Source organism: Tetrao urogallus, assembly GCF_951394365.1.
Source record: "Tetrao urogallus genome assembly, chromosome: 1".
Classification (NCBI taxonomy): domain Eukaryota; kingdom Metazoa; phylum Chordata; class Aves; order Galliformes; family Phasianidae; genus Tetrao; species Tetrao urogallus.
In genome coordinates, this window is record NC_136813.1 from 143,283,189 (window position 1) to 143,301,279 (window position 18,091).

Here is an 18,091-nt window from a genome sequence, read left to right on the forward strand (position 1 = left end):
TATATAACGTACAGGTGAGAAAGCAAGTGACAGGACTTTGACACTCAGAGAATAGGGCAGTAGATACTCATGTATTCCAACTTCAGACATCAACCCCTAGGCTGTATTAGACTCAACAGTGTGTCAGAAGTATATAGAAGACATGCTATCGACTGCTCTCTGCAGGAGCCAGCCTCTCTCTATGGGTTTAACTACAGAGACTCAAATCTGACAGCTGAACTTCAATAACATGAATGTCCCTCACAGCATCTTCTCTAGGGCAGTATTTCATCTCCCACCACTTTTTTCTTGTGGGTACACACACACTGTCCATTTACATATACATACATAACTGTTGTTTCTGAGCTCAGGAGCAGTCAGAAGATGATCTCCATACAAACATGGTCTGAAGCTCTCAAGCCCATATAGAGGGGAAGAAACACATCTCACACATGACTGTTAGATTAAATCTTTTACGTGACCTTTTTCAAATGTAGCTCTAGCTGATTAAATAACCAGATGTTTTACATCTCTGTCACCAGCAGAGAAGCCACTTCTTGTAATGAAAGTCTCTCCTAGTCCAGCAGCCTCTACAGCCAACTGCATTATCTCCAGTAAGGCAGCTGTTTTCTTGTACAAGGTTAAACCTTGTGCATTCTTGCATAAGGCTGCCTGCAGTTTCCTGCAAATGTGATGCTAGGTCCCATGTCCATCACAGCAAGTGCTAAGTTTTTGAGGCCCTATCAACAGGCAAGGCCTGTCAACATCCAGTCAGATCACAGCAATTTACCACTGACAGTTTGCACTGAGGATTCAGTCTCACAAAGTCTTGGACTTGAAGCAGCTTAAAAAGAAGATTGTTCTTGGAGAGAAAAAAAAAAAAAAAAAAAAGTGCTTCAAAGAGTAGACTGCAATAGCACTGTGTTTCTCTGACATCAATCTTCTCTCCTCTTCTGATAGCCCACTCAACAGGACCAGGTAGAGTTGAGTTACAGCAAGGTTCCTGTCCGGCTTCCTATGATTTAAACTTGAAGTAGGCTTCAACTGTAGAGAAGAAAAAAGGCAGTGCATTAGGGCAATACTCTGTGGCAGGGCAGCAAGAGGAGAAGGAAACACCATTCAAGCACTTACTGGCATATTCCTGTGGTGTCATGGCCTGGCTGATGATGCTTGTGAAAGCTGTGATCCAGTCCAGCTGGTCAGCCTCTGTCTCGCAGGTGAAGAGGTATTCTCGGTCAGGTGTGACAATGGTGATGCCATAGGGCCAAGAGAAGTTGCCTTGTGTCCCTGAAGGCAATCCCTTCTGGACGCTATAGCCATTCTCTCTGCTGCCCACAAATACCTCACCCTTAGCAAATGCATCCTGCACATCCAGAGGGAAAGAGAGGGATTAACTGTACCCAAGAAGAACCAACTAATAATAGCAGAGCTCCTGCGGGCAGCAGGAGAATGGGTAAGGATCAAAGAGATAGCAGCAACAAGACTTGAAGGTGGTCATTCAGAACCGGAAGGCTACGCCCAAAGACAGTGATTGAAAGGAAAACTTAGGAAAACAGACCTCGAGAGGTCTGAGAGAGGGAAAGCTGCATCTGCCTCTCCATCAACACCTTCCATGGCATCACCCTTGACACCACGACCTTTGCACCACAACCTTCCCGGTTCCCATTGTTTGCAGGCAGTAAGCAAACAAAGAAAGTGCAGGATGAACAAAGTGGGATGGAAAGGGGAAGACCTAGAGTCCATTCAGAGCCACTGGGAAACCCACAAGCCTCCCTTACAACAGAGCAAAGCAAAGAAGCAAGACTCTGTTTGCACTCTGACCCTGCCCTCAGCACTGTTGCCTACAGTTGTCAGAGGTCAGATCTCGCCCTCACCAAAGGGTCCTTGAAGTACATGAGCCTGCGGTGATCCAGTGTGAACCAACGCTTCTTAAAAGCCTCTCTCTGCTGTAAAGGGAAGAGGTGACATACGTAAGGTGACAGTGCCCTCTGCCGTGAGCAGTGCGAATGGATGCCCAAAATTCAGCACAGCTGCTTGAACCAAGCCCCTGCCTTAACAGCAGCCTTCTTTCTCCCTCTAAGCTGAGAGTGAGGAACTGAAAGCAATTTTTCAGTCCCACTGTAGTGTCAAAAGAATAGAGGGTGGGGATGGGGAAACTGGGAGAAAAACAATGGAGTGAGGAAAATCAATGGCTCTCTGGGAGGTCCCTGCTAGATTTCTTCACCCCCAAGCAGCTCACCTTGGGACCTGTCTTCTCCATGTATCCTTCCTTCAAGAAGTTCCTTGTCAGCCGGCTTTTAATCTGACAAAAAGGTAAGAGTAACATTCACTTAGCCATGTTGCTTTGCTGTTCACTTCCAACACCATGGCCTTCCTTCTGTTTGCCCAAATTAAGCTCCCTTTTAAATTCATGTTTGTAGAACTGCCTTAGCTAGGAGTCACTTTGGTCTCCAGAGTGCCCAGAAATAGGAGAAATGAGCTGCTCTCTGTCATCCCGGGCTCCTGTATGCACACTTTTTCACTTCTCTATCTAAATACTGCAATTTCCACTTGTGTGCCTGGGGATCTAATAACAACTAATGGGCTCTTTTATCAGAGCAACTGAACATCAGCAGGAGACTCAGCACTGCACTCTAGTGCTGCCTTACCTCATTATCGCTGGCTATGGGAAATGCTACCTTCAGATAATGGAACTGCACGGACCGAATGGCATTGAACCAGTCCACCACCTCCTGAAAACAAAACAGGAGAGAACAGAAAGCTTAGGGACAGCCACAGTGAGACACTCAAACTCATCCAGCTGCACCCAACGTTATGTCAGCTGAAAAACCAGCCAGCTTTCCCTTCTCCAGGCCTCACCCTCACACACACATACAGACAGCGGTACATCTGCACACCTTCTGCAGCAGCTCCTCCCACAGAAACCCACTCAGCCAGTGCTCTTGCTCTGCTCCCTGCAGCAGAACTCTCTCACAGACACACAGAGAATCAGAATTCTCAACCTGTTTACCTACAGCAATTCCCACACATGCACACACCTTCTATCCCTACTCATTCCTCATGCTACTCGGTATCAGTTAGTTCTCCAATCAGCCTCAATGTCTTTGCAGTGTGATGCTAAACAATATACCTTTCCACTTTTATGGTAGACAAATATATTCCGAGTCTTGTTGTCTTTGAGATAGGTGATCTGCAAGCCATTGGGGTTCCCAATCTTCTCTGGTTGGAATGTAGCATTGATGACATCTATTTTGACATTGATTTTGGGTTCTTTGGCCTGAGAACAGAATGGCGTTGGTCATGCATGAGCAATTCTAGTGGGAAAGTGATCTAAGTGACTGGCTTAGTAGGATAAAGCAGGGTTAGAAGGTCTTAAAAATGTACTAACTGCTCCTTCCCAGTTGTACACATTCTCTTTCCTATGTGGCACGCCCAAATAATGGTTCAGCCCTTCCAATATAAATTTGAACTGTGCCTACTCTGGGACAACCAGTGAGATGCTGAAAGTGCATCTGACTTTACAGCTGACCTGGTCTAAAGGCTAACTGGCCCCAGAAGGAAAGACTTTACACCTAGCCCTCCCTATCCTAAGCCATTCCCTCACTTGTGGCAGTATACTAGCATTTGTCCCATTTTTTCAGGGAGACAAACTAGCAGAAAAGCCCTACTTAAAGTGTTTTTGGCAACTTAGTTCACAGTAAGGTGAGGTTGGTTCCAAGGACAGCGCAGGGTTGTACAGCCAGGGAAACGGAGTAGGATGAAGTGAAAGATCAACCTTCCGATCAGCAGTGAGGTTGTAGGACTGTATCTCAGTCCTGCACTTGGAGATTAACAAGTGAGACAAGAAAAGAGGAGTCTCATGGAAGTGCCATTGCTTCCCTGCCATGAGCAAAGAAACTGTTGAAGAGGTAAGGATGTGGTGAAGCACAAAGTGAAGATGCAGGGGAAATGTCAGTAGTTGGAAGGGAATCCCTCTTCTGTGATGTGTTACCATCTCTGGCTGAGTGAGTAAGGAAATCTCACAGAGATAGAAGAGTCTCCATAACCCCACAGCCCTGAGTTGACTCACATCCTATACTATATATACTATATATACTGTATATACTGTATATATATATATATATATATATATATATATATATATATATACTATACTCACATCCTGCTTGGTGAAATACTTCAGACATCCCTCTCTCTCTGACAACAGGAACTTGCGGGGTTGGAACTGCCCACTGTCTCGACCTCGCTTCCAGAGGATGCCTTCCTTCACCCCTAGGAGTAGAAAGGTCAGTTTGAAGACTGTCCTCCCAAGAGGAATCCACCAGCAAAGCAAATGGTTTTGAGCAACACCAGCTGGTAATACCGTGCTTGGAAACAACCTACAGCAGTGCCAAACTATACTTCCTACAATTTAAACACCTCCAAGCCCATGCTCTGTACCTATCAGGCAGGTACTCGGGAATACTTGTGGGATTTGCAGCTTTGATGAGCTTTCTCTTCATGGTGCTCAAAAGCTTCCAGAAAAGGCAACAGGCAGCAATTCCGAAGTTATGCCCTGCTCTTACCATCTGTATACAGTAGCTGTTTTCCAAGCTCAGTGAACTCCTTCCGTTCGTATTTGGCCCGTATCCACTGTTCTCTCAGCACCCTACAAGGAGAGGTGACAGCTTAGAAACAAACTACAGCAATCCAGAACTGCCATCCCCCTTTTCATTTGTATGCAGCAACTTACTGGCAGTCATTGTAGGTTGGCTGGTAATAGTAAATAGGGATGTGAGCTTCATACACGGCCTTAGTCACAGCATTCCCATGCTTGGCCAGAAACTGCAGTTAGAAAGAGAGTTAGTGCCTTCTCTTTGATGTAGACTTATGTTGTGTCTAGATGGAGCTGGCAACTGAGAAATCAGTAACCATGAGCAATAAAGACCCTAAACGTTGGCAAGATAAGATGCAAGAGATCTGTGCCAGCCATAAAGTAATAGGGCACGAAGAGGCACTCAAGGCAAGTATATCCTCCCAGCAATTTAAGAGGAATTATCCCCAGTTGCGCACATGTAGCGAAGTTACATTGATCTCCAACTTTGTGAGGCCAAAGGCCAAAAGAAGAGTTGGTGTACAGCCTAGACTCAACCCCAACATACCAGTGGGACAAAGTTCTCACCTGCACCTGAGCATCATCCCAGTGGTCCATCTTCAGGGATTTGACTTTGCTGATGCTAGGGATGTTCCGATGAATTCCTGAGCAGCTAAGGCATATAAAGACACCCAAGGTAGAGGATGCCCAGTCAGGATCTGAGGGCATAAAAAAGGGGCGAAGGTATGACCAGAAGTGGTAAATTCCTTGGGGGGATATGCCTCAAATGAGGATGCATTACTGAGAAATGGAGATCTTGGTAACCATGGTTTCAGCTGAGCTGACTAATTAACCAAGCATACAGAAGGCAGTCTAGAAAAAACATCATACTGCTGCATTCCTCCTGCTTCAACTGCTTAATCTGAATCTCAATTAACTTGAACCTTGGAAAACTCCAAAGCGCTCTGTAAATTCCCTTTGGGTAAAGAATCATCTGAGACTCCAGGAGCTGTTTCGTGCAACACAGCAAACCCACAATACTATTTAGCTCAGGAAGTGAAAAGCAACTGTAAAATCAGAATTCTCAGGGGAAAATTTAAGAAGGTAAAGTGGTATTAATTAGACAAATTAATTTGTCTTGGATGGTACAACCCACGTGTACCTTTTGGAAGAAATGCAACGGTCATTTTTAGCAGTACTGGTAGACTTCAAACCGGTACCCTTTGTAGAGGATAAGCTCTTAAGTACAAGAAACCTCTCAGGTTGTCCATGGCAAGTTGTCAGTTCAGAGCTGAGTCACAGACAAGACAATGCCCTCCTGAATCATGCCTTTTTTCTGGAGCAGCTAGGTTTCCACTGGGAACTTTCTTCTCAGGTCCTGACTGGGCATGACTTTGATTTGTGTCTGAGATCCAACACGACTGCAATCCACAGTGCTGCAGCTTTGGCGCTACCTCGTCCCTGTCCTTCTTTCCACCAGCACTGTGGCAGCATCTCCTTTGTCTTCCCTTACTCCCCCACCTCTGGGACCCCCTGCAGCCTGGACAAATTGAATCAACTCACACAACACTGCTGGGCTTTGCACAGGTTCCAACAACCATCCCCTAACATCACTCCTTTTCATTCTCATATGCCTCAAGGCACTGAGCTGGCCACAACGGCTACTAGAGACCAAACCCAGTCCTTTCTTCTGACCCATCCTCAGAAGATCCAGCCCTCAGGGACTCACCCGGCTTCCCGCAGTCTGCACACAATGAGTTTTCTGCTCTTCTCCACACCTCCCTCAGGGCCTTCATGCTCTTATCACCTCCAGCCATGGTGTCAAATTGTCACCCTCTTGGGCAGTGCAGGTGCCCGTGTCTTCTGCACCTGCGGTGCACCCTGAGGGAGAAGGAGCCACCAGCAGGCCTTGCAGGAACAAGATGGGAGGGCAGGAGAAGCCCTGAGATTAATGGAATGAATATGCAGGCCTAATGGTGCACCTGAGCCGGCAGAGAACAGGCTGGGGCAAAGAGGCCGAAGTGCACCCAGGCTGGGAGAAAAGAGGAGGAGGAGGCAGCCGAACCCATGGGCGTGGAGGGAAGTGCAGTAATTAACCACAGAACTGGTTTTTCCGCATTTCTGCTGGGGAGAGGACTGGCCAGGAAAAGAACCCCAGTAGCCAGAGAGCTGATAAAGACAAGGTGACCTGGGACGAGGCGGCAGTGCTTGCCACGCTCTGTGGGCTGACTCTGCCAACGCTTCCCTTCACAACACTTGCGGAGCTTCCACCGAAGTCAGCTGGCCGCCAAGCAAGAGTCACACTCATTAAAGCGAGGACGGGAGGTCACGAGGGGTTCAAGAGTTCAGCTAAAGCCAACCCAGTCAGCCAGCAGCGAGACCACTCCCCACCACAACTGCTCCCGCGTCTCGGAGACTGCCTCAGAGCTGAGATCTACCCTCACACACACCTGCCCGGGCTAAGTAGCACAACCCACACACCACCGCACAACGACATACTACTTAGAAATAATGTTTTTATTAGAGACGCGCCTAGGCACAAAATGGCGGCCGAGGGACGGCCCTCATAGCGCCACACCTCCCACAGGGCAGTCCTGTGCGGAGCCGGAAATGGGCAGACCGGAAGAGGCGGGGACTCCTTGGACCGGAAGAGGGGTCTGACCGGAAGTGGGGTGGCGGCGGCGTGGGCTAGCCATGGGTCGGAAGAAGAAGAAGGGGTGTGGAAGTGCGGCATCGCGGCTGGTGGTGACTTTTGATGAGGAGAGGCGGAGGTGAGGTTACGAGGGCTTCCAGGTGGCAAAGTGAGCGGGGAACGGGGTCGCTGGAAGCTGAAGGTTTGCTCTGTTCCCGGTGTTTAGGGAGTACCTGACTGGCTTCCATAAACGGAAGGTGGAGCGGAGGAAGGTGGCCCTGGAGGAGATCAAGAGGAAGCTGAAGGAAGAGCAGAGGAAGATGAAGGAGGAGGTATAGCTCTTCCTGATGACAAAGGACCTTTTGCCATGTCAGGGTTGTGGGGCAGGCACGTAGCAACTGTTTCCTGGGGTCCTCGTACTTCCCTTCCCTCACTTAGGGGGAGAATGGGACCTCGTGGGTGGAGGGGTTGGGGTGGAATGGATGCTTATAACAGCAAGGTTGCTGTAATGACCTGTTTGTCTCTCCCAGAGGCACAAGGAGTACCTGAAGATGCTGCGTGAAAGGGAGGAAGCTCTTGGTATGTATGTCCTCTGTGCCCGTAGGGTTTGGGCTCCTTTGCAGCAGAATGGGTATCAGAGGAGTTAACTGCCTGTGAGAGGCACCAAACTGAACAACCCCTGTAGCTGGGCAGGCATAGTTGTAACAGTGGTCCTACCCCAAAGGGATGTTGCATCATTCTTCTCGTGTCCCCCTGAGAAGCTGGGCAAGAGCTCATGCGATCGGCTGAATGGGGGCCCCCTGTCCCTAGTGGGAAACAAAACTGGGCAGGTTGGACAGGAAGGAGCATGCAGGAGGGTATCTCCAAGGCATTGAGATCTTGGCTGGGAGAGGTAGCTTGCCCTTCATGCCTTAACCCTGCATGCGAAGACTGGACCTCCTAACCCCCTACATGATAGTGCAGGAAACATAGAATCATTAAGTTGGAAGATATCTGTAAGATCATCTAGTCCAACTGTCCACCTATCACCAATATAGCCTACTAAACCATGTTCTTAAGTAATACATCTGCCCTTTCCTTATATACCTGCTGGAACAGTGACACCTCTCTGAGCAGTCTGTTCCAATGCATCCCCACTCATTGCTAAGAAATTTTCCATAATATCCAACCTCCAACCTGAACCTCCTATGGTGCAATTTGAAGCCGCTGCCCATAATTGTCTATTGCTTTTATCTGGAGAAAAGGCCAACCCCCGCTTTGCCACAGCCTTCTTTCAGATAGTTGTAGAAAGCAATAAGGTCTCCTCTGAGCTCCTCTTCTCCAGACTGAACAACCTCAGTTCCCTCAGCCGCTCCCTGTCACACTTGTGCTCCAGACTCCTCACAGCGTCACTTCGTTCTCTAGCCATGCTCCAGAGCATTAATGTATTTCTAGTAGTGAGAGGCATAAAACTGAGCACAGCACTTGAGGTGTGGCCTCACCAGAACTGAATACAGTGGCAGATGGTTACCTCCCTGTTCCTGCTGACTGTGCTATTTCTGATACAAGCCAAGATGCCATTGGTCTTGACCAGCTGAACACGCTGCTGGCTCATATTCAGCTGGGCATTAACCAACACCTCCAGATCCTTTTCCTCCATGCAGTTTTCCAGCCACTCTGGCCCAGGCATCTAGTGTTGCGTGGTGCTGTTGCGAGTGTACTTTGTGAAAAGCTGATATTTTTGTCTTTCTAGATGAGTTTGATGAACTGGAGCACTTGGTGACATCGCGGACAGAGTCAGTGAACATTGACCACCCTAACCATATTGTAACAGTCACAACCATCAGTGACCTGGACCTCTCAGGTGCACGCCAGCTGGGACTGACCACCTCTGAGGTACCACCTCTTGCTGACTGTCTGATTGCATCAACTATAAATGTTCTGGAGGCTAATTAGATTGGCACTCCATGGATGTGCCAAAAGGCTTGCAGCTGGCTAGGAGCGAAGATGAAGGGGGAAACTGAATTTTCACGTTTCTCCACAACTTACATTGTGCCACTGCAGAGGAAGAAATGTCATCCTTGAGCAGCTTTCTTCTAAGCTGCCTTGGGATTGTTTGCTCTTTAACCTCATGTTAGTAGAAGGTGCCACAGATCTGGACAGGGAGAACACAATATTGTAAAACCAGGTATAACGCTAGTAATGAGAATTTGGGCTTCACTGCATGGACTGTCCTCTGTGATTTTCTGTGACCTGTCCATGGACAGTTACTGCTAGGCTGAGGAGGGATTCTGCCCTCCACAATCCTATGTTTGGACCACAAATAAATCTTTTGGTTGTGCTTGTGGTTGCTTCTGTTCTCAAAACAGATTTTAACTGAGTTCTCATGTTTGTTTCATAAAGGCTCTATGGTACTGACTTGTGCAATCCTTCTGATCTTTATGAGTTGTGAGTGGATTTGAACACCTTGGGAAAGTGCTGTATTGATTAGTTAACCTTTTACACTTTTAAGGACATCTTCTAATCTGAAAATCAGGTTATGGAGACTTTAATAGTAATTTAAGGAAAAAGCTGAAACTTCTGATTCACAGATGTGGCCAGTAAGATTGTGTTGAAGTTGATTGATTAATGTAGGACTTCCTGCTGCTTGTCCCTTTCTGGAGGGCTGCAATAGCAAAACCTTGAGACTTGAACAAGGCTCGTGTAAAATTTGAAGTGTTGATCTGTTACTGTGTTTTGCAAATAGGAATGAAGCCAAGAAAGTAGCAAAAATGCCAGAATTGTGAGACTGCTTGTTTTAATGTGTTCATAAAGATCTGTTTGTTTCTTCTTTTAAGGGAAAAAGTGAAGAAGAAGAGAAGGGGGAAGAGGTGGTGAACAAGCCTGCAAGAACAATGCCCAAGAAGTCCAGAAACCCTTTCCTATCTGAAAAGTACGTATAAATTCATTCAGCTGCTTGCTGCTGGGCAGCGTGAGCTGATCAGGAAGATGTTTTGTTTCCAGGTCAGTGGTGTGATTGCTGGGAGGGCATGCTGTGCTGCTTGGGTGCTGGTGGACAGGAGCCAGCAGGGGGCACTGGCAGTCTGGAAGCCTGCTTGGGTCGGTCTGTTTCTATCACACTGATCTTTGGTAACAGCGGTGTGAGGTGGATGTGGTGTAGGTTGGGCTTTGCCCTGAACTGTTTGTCTAGTCCTTCTCCTGTCCTGTCCGGATGGTGCCCAGCACAGTGGAGTTCCCCTGGGACATTCAGTTACTTGTGTCCATTCCTGTTGGGCCACACAGGGCTGTCCTGCTGCTGTTTTAGTATCACCTTTCTGCAGCGCGCTTTGGTGCCCAAACATTTCTCTCTTCCTATCCTCCCCAGGATCTCTTCTCTTACTGCCACGCTGCACATGCACAGCCGGAAAAAGAAGAAAGGAAAGCGACCCCAGCGTGGGCAAGGTCCATTTAAGAAAATCCAGAAACCCAGCATGAGGCGAACCACTAAGACTCAGCGACGGAGACTGACGGGCAAAATGGGCCGCGACCAAGATTAATGCAGAGCCAGGTGCTCAGGGCTGCAGCTGGGACTGTTTTCAGCAGCTGGGCTGCTGTTCCTTGCGACCCCTTCGTAACGATCAAGGACCTTGTTTACTTGGCTCTCTGAGCCCAGTTCAGCCTTATTCAGCTGCTGTGTGTTGGCCACAGGCACTAGACACTGCATTTATTTTGCAGTGGTCTCCAATTAAGTACCTAGGTGCCACAGAATCTCTGAAATCTTCTGTTGGAGGTCAGATTCTCTGTATGGCATAACCCTCAACTGGCTTTATCAAAGGAGAAAATCTAAAGCTGAATGCAACGGACACACTGTCAGGGCTGTGAGACTGGGAAGAGCTCCGCTTCCACTTGTGAACCAATGCATTGCTATTTCTGCAGTGCAGTAAATTCTTTTTCCAGGATGATATGGTGTCATCTTGTCTCATGTTTCTTCATCTGTGCCACAGCCAAATGCCTGTGGCAGGGGGTTGAAGATTCATGACCCTTGAGGTCCTTTCCAACCCAGGCCATTCTGTGATTTTTTTTTGGTGTCTATCCCATATGAAATTCAGTAAGTTTATTCTGTGTAGTCATTTTGCTAAGAGAAATACATGTGGCTTAACTGAAGCATAACAGCTGGATGTTAATACCAGTACCAGCTGGAAACAGGGTTAATGATTCCTATTGCTGAAAAAAAATCTTTAAAATCTACTGGTGCTCAGGAAAGGGAATAGCTAGGAGCTATTTTTGTGGTAATACAGAACCCGCCAGAGCAGGAATGGCTCATTCCATTGTCTGCTGAATGTGCCGATGTTCATTCTGATAGCTCAGAGGAGTATGAAATCCCTTACTACCCTTGCTGTGCATGTGTGTGGCCTTCTCTGGGATGGGAGTGGCAGAGGCTGTGCATTACCTCAGGGTGGCTGTCTTCTGCTTGGAAACCTTGGTGTGTGTGTTTTAGCGTGGATGTCTTCAAGAGAATGGAAAAAGAAGTTGCCATGCATCTGCGTGGCTGGGGTAAGGAATGCTTCTGGTAAAACAAAGTCAATCTTCAGAGGAGAGAAAAGAGCCTGAGCAGCACACTGACTTCTGTCATGGAATGTCTGTAGGATGCAGTGGCCATCCTGCCTCTGCCAGGTTCTGACCAGCACCTGGATGGGGCATCTTCCCTTATTATGTGTGTGCTGGCATAGCACACAGAAATGACAAAGGGGAAAAAGGCCTTTGTGGCCAAAACCCACACCAGAAAATTGGAAACGTGGCAGTGGGTGAGTAAGCAAATTGCCTGTGCTAGAAACGGGAGGGGAAAAAAGTAACTGAACTGATGTTGGAGGCCTTGTGGAGGCATCAGCTTACTAGCCTGTTCCTGTCTCACCTTCACTTTTTAGCTGTTTCAGAGATGCAGAAACACAACTTGTGGGCAAGGCTGACAGTCTGATGGCATGCTTGGATCCTAGCTGTCAGGGTTGTACAGTACAGCAGTTTTTCCCCTTTCCTTGGTGCCTCACGGTGACCAGAGGCACAATGAGACTTGCACTTTGCCTCCCAAGGAGTTTGCCCTGAAGCTGGAATGGCCGCTGTTTGCAGTCCATGTGTTTGTCATGCTGCAAATCCTGCTGAAACGTGGAGTGTGAACTTTGGGTTGGGTTTGTGGAAGCCTGGAATGACAGTGGGACGGTGTTGAAATACCTCATTATAAGCCTGATGGGATGTTAAGAGTGGCCTCAGCAACACTGAGGTATTTGTTGTTTTGCTGCCAGGTGATTTAAAAGAATTACTGGCCCTAATAACTTCTGAGTCTTTCTCAAGCCACAGCTGAAATCCTGAAAAGCCTTCCATGCTCAGGGGGAAGAAAAAAAAAAAAGTGGGAAAGCAGAACCATTAAATCCTATATGGAGTTAACCACAAGTATTGTTTGCTGTGCTATTGATTTCTCCATCTGATTGATTCAAGCTTGATTTTGTAATGTGAATTACTGACTCATCCCTCGCCCGCTTTGTTATGCACAGGGCTGGAATTGGGCTACTCCAGGATATGCTGGGTGAAGGATAGCAGCTCATACACGAGTTCATGTGTGAAGCAGTTGCCAGGCACATCCAGCATGTGGTTGAAAGTCTCTCTGTGCGAGAGTCATTGTGTCATTTGCTGCTTACCCTCCTTTTCAAGACAGTTTTCAGTGTTATTGTTGCTTTTTCCCTCTGGCTGCTCACAAATGAGTTCCAGCTGTTGATGAGGAAGCTGCTTCTGTATATGTCCTACTTGCAAAAATCACCGTGCTAGTGTGGCTGCTGCACTGAAAAGTCATCACCATGACCACAGTGTGCCCCAGGGTCACCCAATTGTGGCCAATGCCCACACTCAGCCACAGCCATGTCCCCAGAGATAGGGGACCTGGGTGGTGGTGGTGCTACTGTTCAAGAGCTCGCACGAAAAGGATGTGAAGCTCCAATATGATGTGTCCGTGCATGATGGCTTTTGCTGGCTAGACTGTGATTCTGCACACATGCATGCACAAAAATGTGATTGGGATTACAGAGGATCAAAATGAGACAGGGAGGTCAAATAGTCACGGAGAAACTGGAGCTCAGTGCAAAGATGAAGCTGCAATGTGTGCGAGGTGTGCCGTGTTGCTCCTGTGGAGCGTACGGAGCTCAAGGCTGCATGCAGCGCAGTCTTATTGCTGCTGCAAGAAAGGAACAGAGGATAAACCTCACGGGGTGCGGGATGAGAGCTTTTGAGAGCCAAGGGAGCTGGTTAGCACTAGGAGTCCTAGTGCTTGCAGATCCATCCTGCAGCTGTTAACCATCTCCTGGGGCAGGAGCCCCAGGCCTGCTCTCTGGCAGGGGATGGGGACGAGAGGAAAAAGCGACAGCCCCCCCCCCCACTGCTTTCTCGGCCCGCTCGGGTCGATCGCCCAACCGCTGCCAACGACACGTGGGTGCCCGCACACGTGCCCGCCGGCGCGCCGGCACGCAGCCACTCAGAGGGCGATATTCAAATCTGTGCCCTGTCGAGGCCAATGAGAGGACAGTGGGCGGGGCTTGGCTGCCCGCAATTCCCACGGGGAGCTCCATTCAAAGGGGAGCTCGGCGGGGAGAGCGGTGCTGGGAGCCGTGGGGAAGTGGAGGTACTGGGGGTACTGGGGTGCACCGGGAAGGGTACCTACGGCTGCACGAGTGCTGGAGGCCAACGGTGGGCCCCAAAAGCCCTGTGGGATGTAGGGAGCAACGGTTTGCTCATCAGGCAGCGGGATGCTCTGGGTTCCTACCACGTGTGGCAAGCAGTGGGCACGGCTGGATGTTGGGCTCTTCCTCTCTGCATTGCTTGCAAGTGAGTGCTTGGGTTCAGTGGGTGAATCAAGAAATCGTGCCTTCCCCAGGCTGTCTGCATCAGAACCTGTTGAAGGATGCAGAGCAGTGTCCCTTCCTAAAAAAAGAAGGCTCCTGCTGCTACGTACCCTTTTATTGCGTGGGTCACACTGATGGCCTTGCATCTGGATGCCCTTTGATTCTAGCATGGCCAGCCTAGTGCAGCAAGCTTCAGTCTGAGAATAACATTTGTGCTTCCATAGGGGCCTGAAGATGTGGAGCTGAAAGCTCAGCTTTCCGCTGCTGTTTCTTTCTCCTAGCTGCTCCCTGTAGCCCAGCAGCCAGAGCACCTGCATCCCTATGGAGGATGCCAGGTTCAGTGAATGATGTACCCTGTGCCAACTTTGAAGCCAACATATTTGCAAGGAACCTGTGCCAACACTGCTTCCGTGCCTCAAGGGTTCACTCGCATGCTGCCCAGGTGAGCTCCTCCATCCCACCTGCAGGCCATGAATGCCACATCAAGAGCTGCTTTGTTCAGCCCTGGGACTTTGTAGAGATGGAAATCCCTAGCACAAAGGCTCACGGTGTCCATCATTTAACTGTGCTTGGAGCAGAGCTGGAGCCACATTGGCAGGGAGGCTCCGGATGCAGTTATGAGAAGCTCCGTAGATCCTGGGAAGGGAAGGAGGGATGAAGCAATACAGATACGTGCAAGTAAATAGCACGGTGAGGGAAGGGGGAATGGCAAGGTAGGAACCCACCCTGGATTTCAACTCTCTTTGAGGCCTGTTGGTCCCTTCCAATTCAAACCATTCTATGATTCTTACCTAAAACGTGATACTGGCAGATCTCCCTGGGGCTGCAGTGAGCTGTTCCTGGAAGGAAAGGTGGAAGGGGATACATCTCATGTGATGCAGGGCTGGGTCTGACCCCATCCTCCAGCATGAGCCACGCGGCTGCAGAGCGCTGCATCCCTCCAGGCGTCAGCCGGTTTCATGTTCACAGAGGGTTTCGTGTCATTCGCTGTCCTCTTGGAGCACCAGGCCGGGGATCATGAAATAGTAATGAGCCTCCCGCCCTCCTCCTTGCCCTCTCCCCCTGGCCCCCGGGCCCTCTAAGATTACTGCAGCCCTTTGCGATCTGCTCAGAGCCATCTCTGAGCGTATCCAGATGCCAGAGGGAGGGCAGGCAAGCCCCCTACCACTGCTCCTAAACCCTGCAGGTAATGGGCCTGGGGGAGATGCTGGAGGGTGGCTGCAAGCAGAGATTCCCCCAGTCCTCATCCTCATGTGTTTTCATATCTGGCACGGCGATGGCACGGCTGCATCCCCCCCTTCCTCGCAGGAGCATGACGCAGAGGTGGCGGGGCACGGCACCAACGCAGACCCAGGTGGGCCCTGGGACTCCGTCCGCATCGTAGCACCGCAGTGCGAGGTGTACATCTGCGTGGGTCGGGCAGACGGCGTGGAGCGGTGAGTGGCAGAGGCTGACGGAGGGGGAAGATGGGGAAAATGGGGTGAGATATCACCGATGCACTGAGGGATATGTTTAGTAGGCATGGTGGTGATTGTTCGATGGTTGGACTGGGTGACTTTAGTGGTCTTTTCCAACCTTGATGATTCTATATTCTGCCAGGGAAAAAGGGCTGAGCGCTTTCTCTGCCTGTGTTTCTCGTGACTGCTCCCTGTTCCCAGGCTCTGCAGCCATGCTGACAGTTGCCTGTCCTCTCCTTGCTCCACAGCTGGCACCAGAGCAGGGCACAGCCCCCACTCGGCCCCAGCACTGTGGGCCAGCATGGAGAAACCAGCACCGAGCCCCACAGCCACACTGAAGGCAGGGTGAGATGGGCACTTGTCTTGGTTTGGGTGGTTCCAGCCTCCTCGTCCCCTCAAAGCCACTTCTGCTGGGCATACTCAGAAGCTTCCAAAATGCTGGGGGGGTCAGCTGGGACTCTTCACTTCTCACACATGCTCTTTGCCCCATCCCAGCTCAGTAACTTGTAGCCCCATTGCAAAGTCCTGTCTTATTTGTCTGTCAGGGCTGGGAGATGACCAGACTATTGGACACCACTTTGGGATCAGGCAAGCAGGACACAATGAGCTACAGAGGCCACAAGGATAACACACAGCTGCAGGTGGACAGAGCTAGGTGGGGTCAGCCCTTTCCTTCTGGATCCTGGGTGAGAACAGAGGCTCCGAGCGTTAGGAAAGAAGTCTTTGTGCCAAAAGCAGGTACATGTGGTTTGCTCTCCTGTGGGATTCTCTTGGTGTGCTCACCATGAAACATGGTGCTGCTGCCTCCCTACATGCTTTGTTGTGCTCCCACCCCACCATGCAGTCTGGGTTTTCCCTCTGACCCCCTGTTCCTAACCCTGAAGCCCTGCTTTGCTGTGGGCAGAGAAGCATTACACACCACTCATTCAACAGTCTTCTTTCCATTCCAGAGCGTGCTCCTGCCAGCCAGAAGCCCAAGGAGGGCTGGGCAAAGCATCGCATAGAGAGTGGCTATTTCTCATTGGAACCTCGAAAACCTGACCCTTCCTGGGCTTCCTCTGTACCTCGTCCCGGCCGCAGCTCCTCTCCTGGTCCAGGCAGCAGCAGGCATTTGGCATCCTCCTCCAGGGCTGGGGAGCCCCGTGGGCATCCCAGTGCTGGGGGCACAGAGGGGAAGCGTGTGCTGGAGAGGCAGGAGTACACGGTGCTGGCAGACCTGCCCAAACCCAAGCGCCTTGGCCGTGGGGATGCTGCTGACCGCCGTGGCTCCCGCACGCTCAGCCCTGGCCGAGTGGAGGTGGAGAGGATGTTTGGTTGTGAGCGCAGGTGAGGAGCAATAGAGAGCTCTGCAGTGGATTGTTCCCACAGGTCACTTCATAGCTTGGAGAGAGCAGGGCTGCGGGTTACAGCTCGGCTTTGAAGCTCCCAGCCATGTCCTGGGAACTGCAGGACATGCTGTAGAGTTGGGAAATGGGGAAAGGAGAAAGAAGCTCCCAAATCCTAGTAGGATTAGGGATGCCGAGAGGTCCCCAGGTGAGTCCTCAGCAGGAGAAGCAGAAGTGGCTCCAAAATTGGCAGCCCAATGGTGGCATGGGGCATACAAAGGTGTAACAGGGACCAGGCAGTGGATGAGACAGGAAGGGGCAAAGTGCAGAGGACCCAAAGAAATGGCATGAAGGAGATGTGGATGAGGAAGCTGGGATGGTTACAGCAATAGGGTGGAGACCCCAACATCTGGGGCGGGCAGAGATGTAGGCCTGGAGTGGGGCTCAGTCAGCAGCCAGACAGGCTGTGTGTGCCTGCAGGAAATCTGAGACGTTGGAGGCTTTCCAGGCACTGGAGGAGGGCCGCGTGGAGCGGCTGGATGGCAAGACCCCAGTGCCACCCAGCAAAGGCAGAGTCATTCGGAGGCAGTCCAGCCCCAGCCTGCCCAGGGAGGTGAGTCCTGGCTGTTTTCTCCTGCCACATTTTCCCCTATTCCTGGGTCCAAGAGGCTTCTCCTGGATAGAAGCTGGCTCTATGCATAGGGGTGCAGGTTCTGCAACACCTTTCATAACCCAACCAACTTGTCTCCCAGCTCTCATGCCACCTTACTTCCCTCCTTGCTATCACTTGTGTTCCCTTTGCTCTCTGTCCTGTGTGTCCCCAGGGTCAGCAGCTCTCCTGGCACCCTGAGCCGCGCAGCAGAGATTCCAAGGAGTCCCGGTGCTCCCCCAGCCCGGCTCGACAAACAGAGAGGGCCGGGGTCCCCCTGCGCCCCATGTGCCCTTCTCCACGGGCAGAGAGGGACTGGAGGAAGCCCCGGGAGCCCACAAGTCCTACTCAGCGGCTGGAGAGGGGAAGCAACAGCCCACGATCCCCCAGCCCAGCTTCTAGGTTGCAACAGAGGGCAGGAGGAGCTCAGAGCCCTCCCCAGCACACAGAGAAGGACTGGAGGAACAGAGCAGAGAGAAGCCAAGTTGCCTGGCAGGCTGGAAGCATGGGGAAAGCCAGTGAGAGAAAAAGCTGGGGGAACACCCTGCACCCCCCAAGCCTTGGGAAGAGCATGGATGGAAGCAAGCAGGGAGGAGCCTGGCCACCACGCTCCATGAGTCCTACAGGACGGACA

General features: G+C 50.5%; 2 protein-coding genes across 2 annotated transcripts; one reads left to right on the plus strand and one right to left on the minus strand.

The window, feature by feature from the left end:
* Window positions 1–994: 994 nt before the first annotated feature.
* LOC306957832 (arf-GAP with dual PH domain-containing protein 1-like) lies at window positions 995–6,369 on the minus strand (the record flags this gene model as incomplete). The annotated part of the gene is made up of 11 exons (XM_079549168.1): window positions 995–1,023; window positions 1,111–1,342; window positions 1,854–1,925; window positions 2,219–2,281; window positions 2,628–2,711; window positions 3,110–3,256; window positions 4,139–4,251; window positions 4,545–4,627; window positions 4,712–4,803; window positions 5,141–5,271; window positions 6,282–6,369. 11 exons carry the CDS (start codon window positions 6,367–6,369, stop codon window positions 995–997), a joined length of 1,134 nt encoding a protein of 377 aa, XP_079405294.1.
* Window positions 6,370–7,246: 877 nt separating this feature from the next.
* Window positions 7,247–10,699, plus strand: NOL12 (nucleolar protein 12; the record flags this gene model as incomplete). Its single annotated transcript, XM_079533274.1, has 6 exons — window positions 7,247–7,323; window positions 7,411–7,516; window positions 7,715–7,763; window positions 8,917–9,059; window positions 10,001–10,095; window positions 10,528–10,699. The coding sequence occupies 6 exons, from the start codon at window positions 7,247–7,249 to the stop codon at window positions 10,697–10,699; spliced, it is 642 nt and encodes a 213-aa protein (XP_079389400.1).
* Between the last annotated feature and the right edge of the window lie 7,392 nt (window positions 10,700–18,091).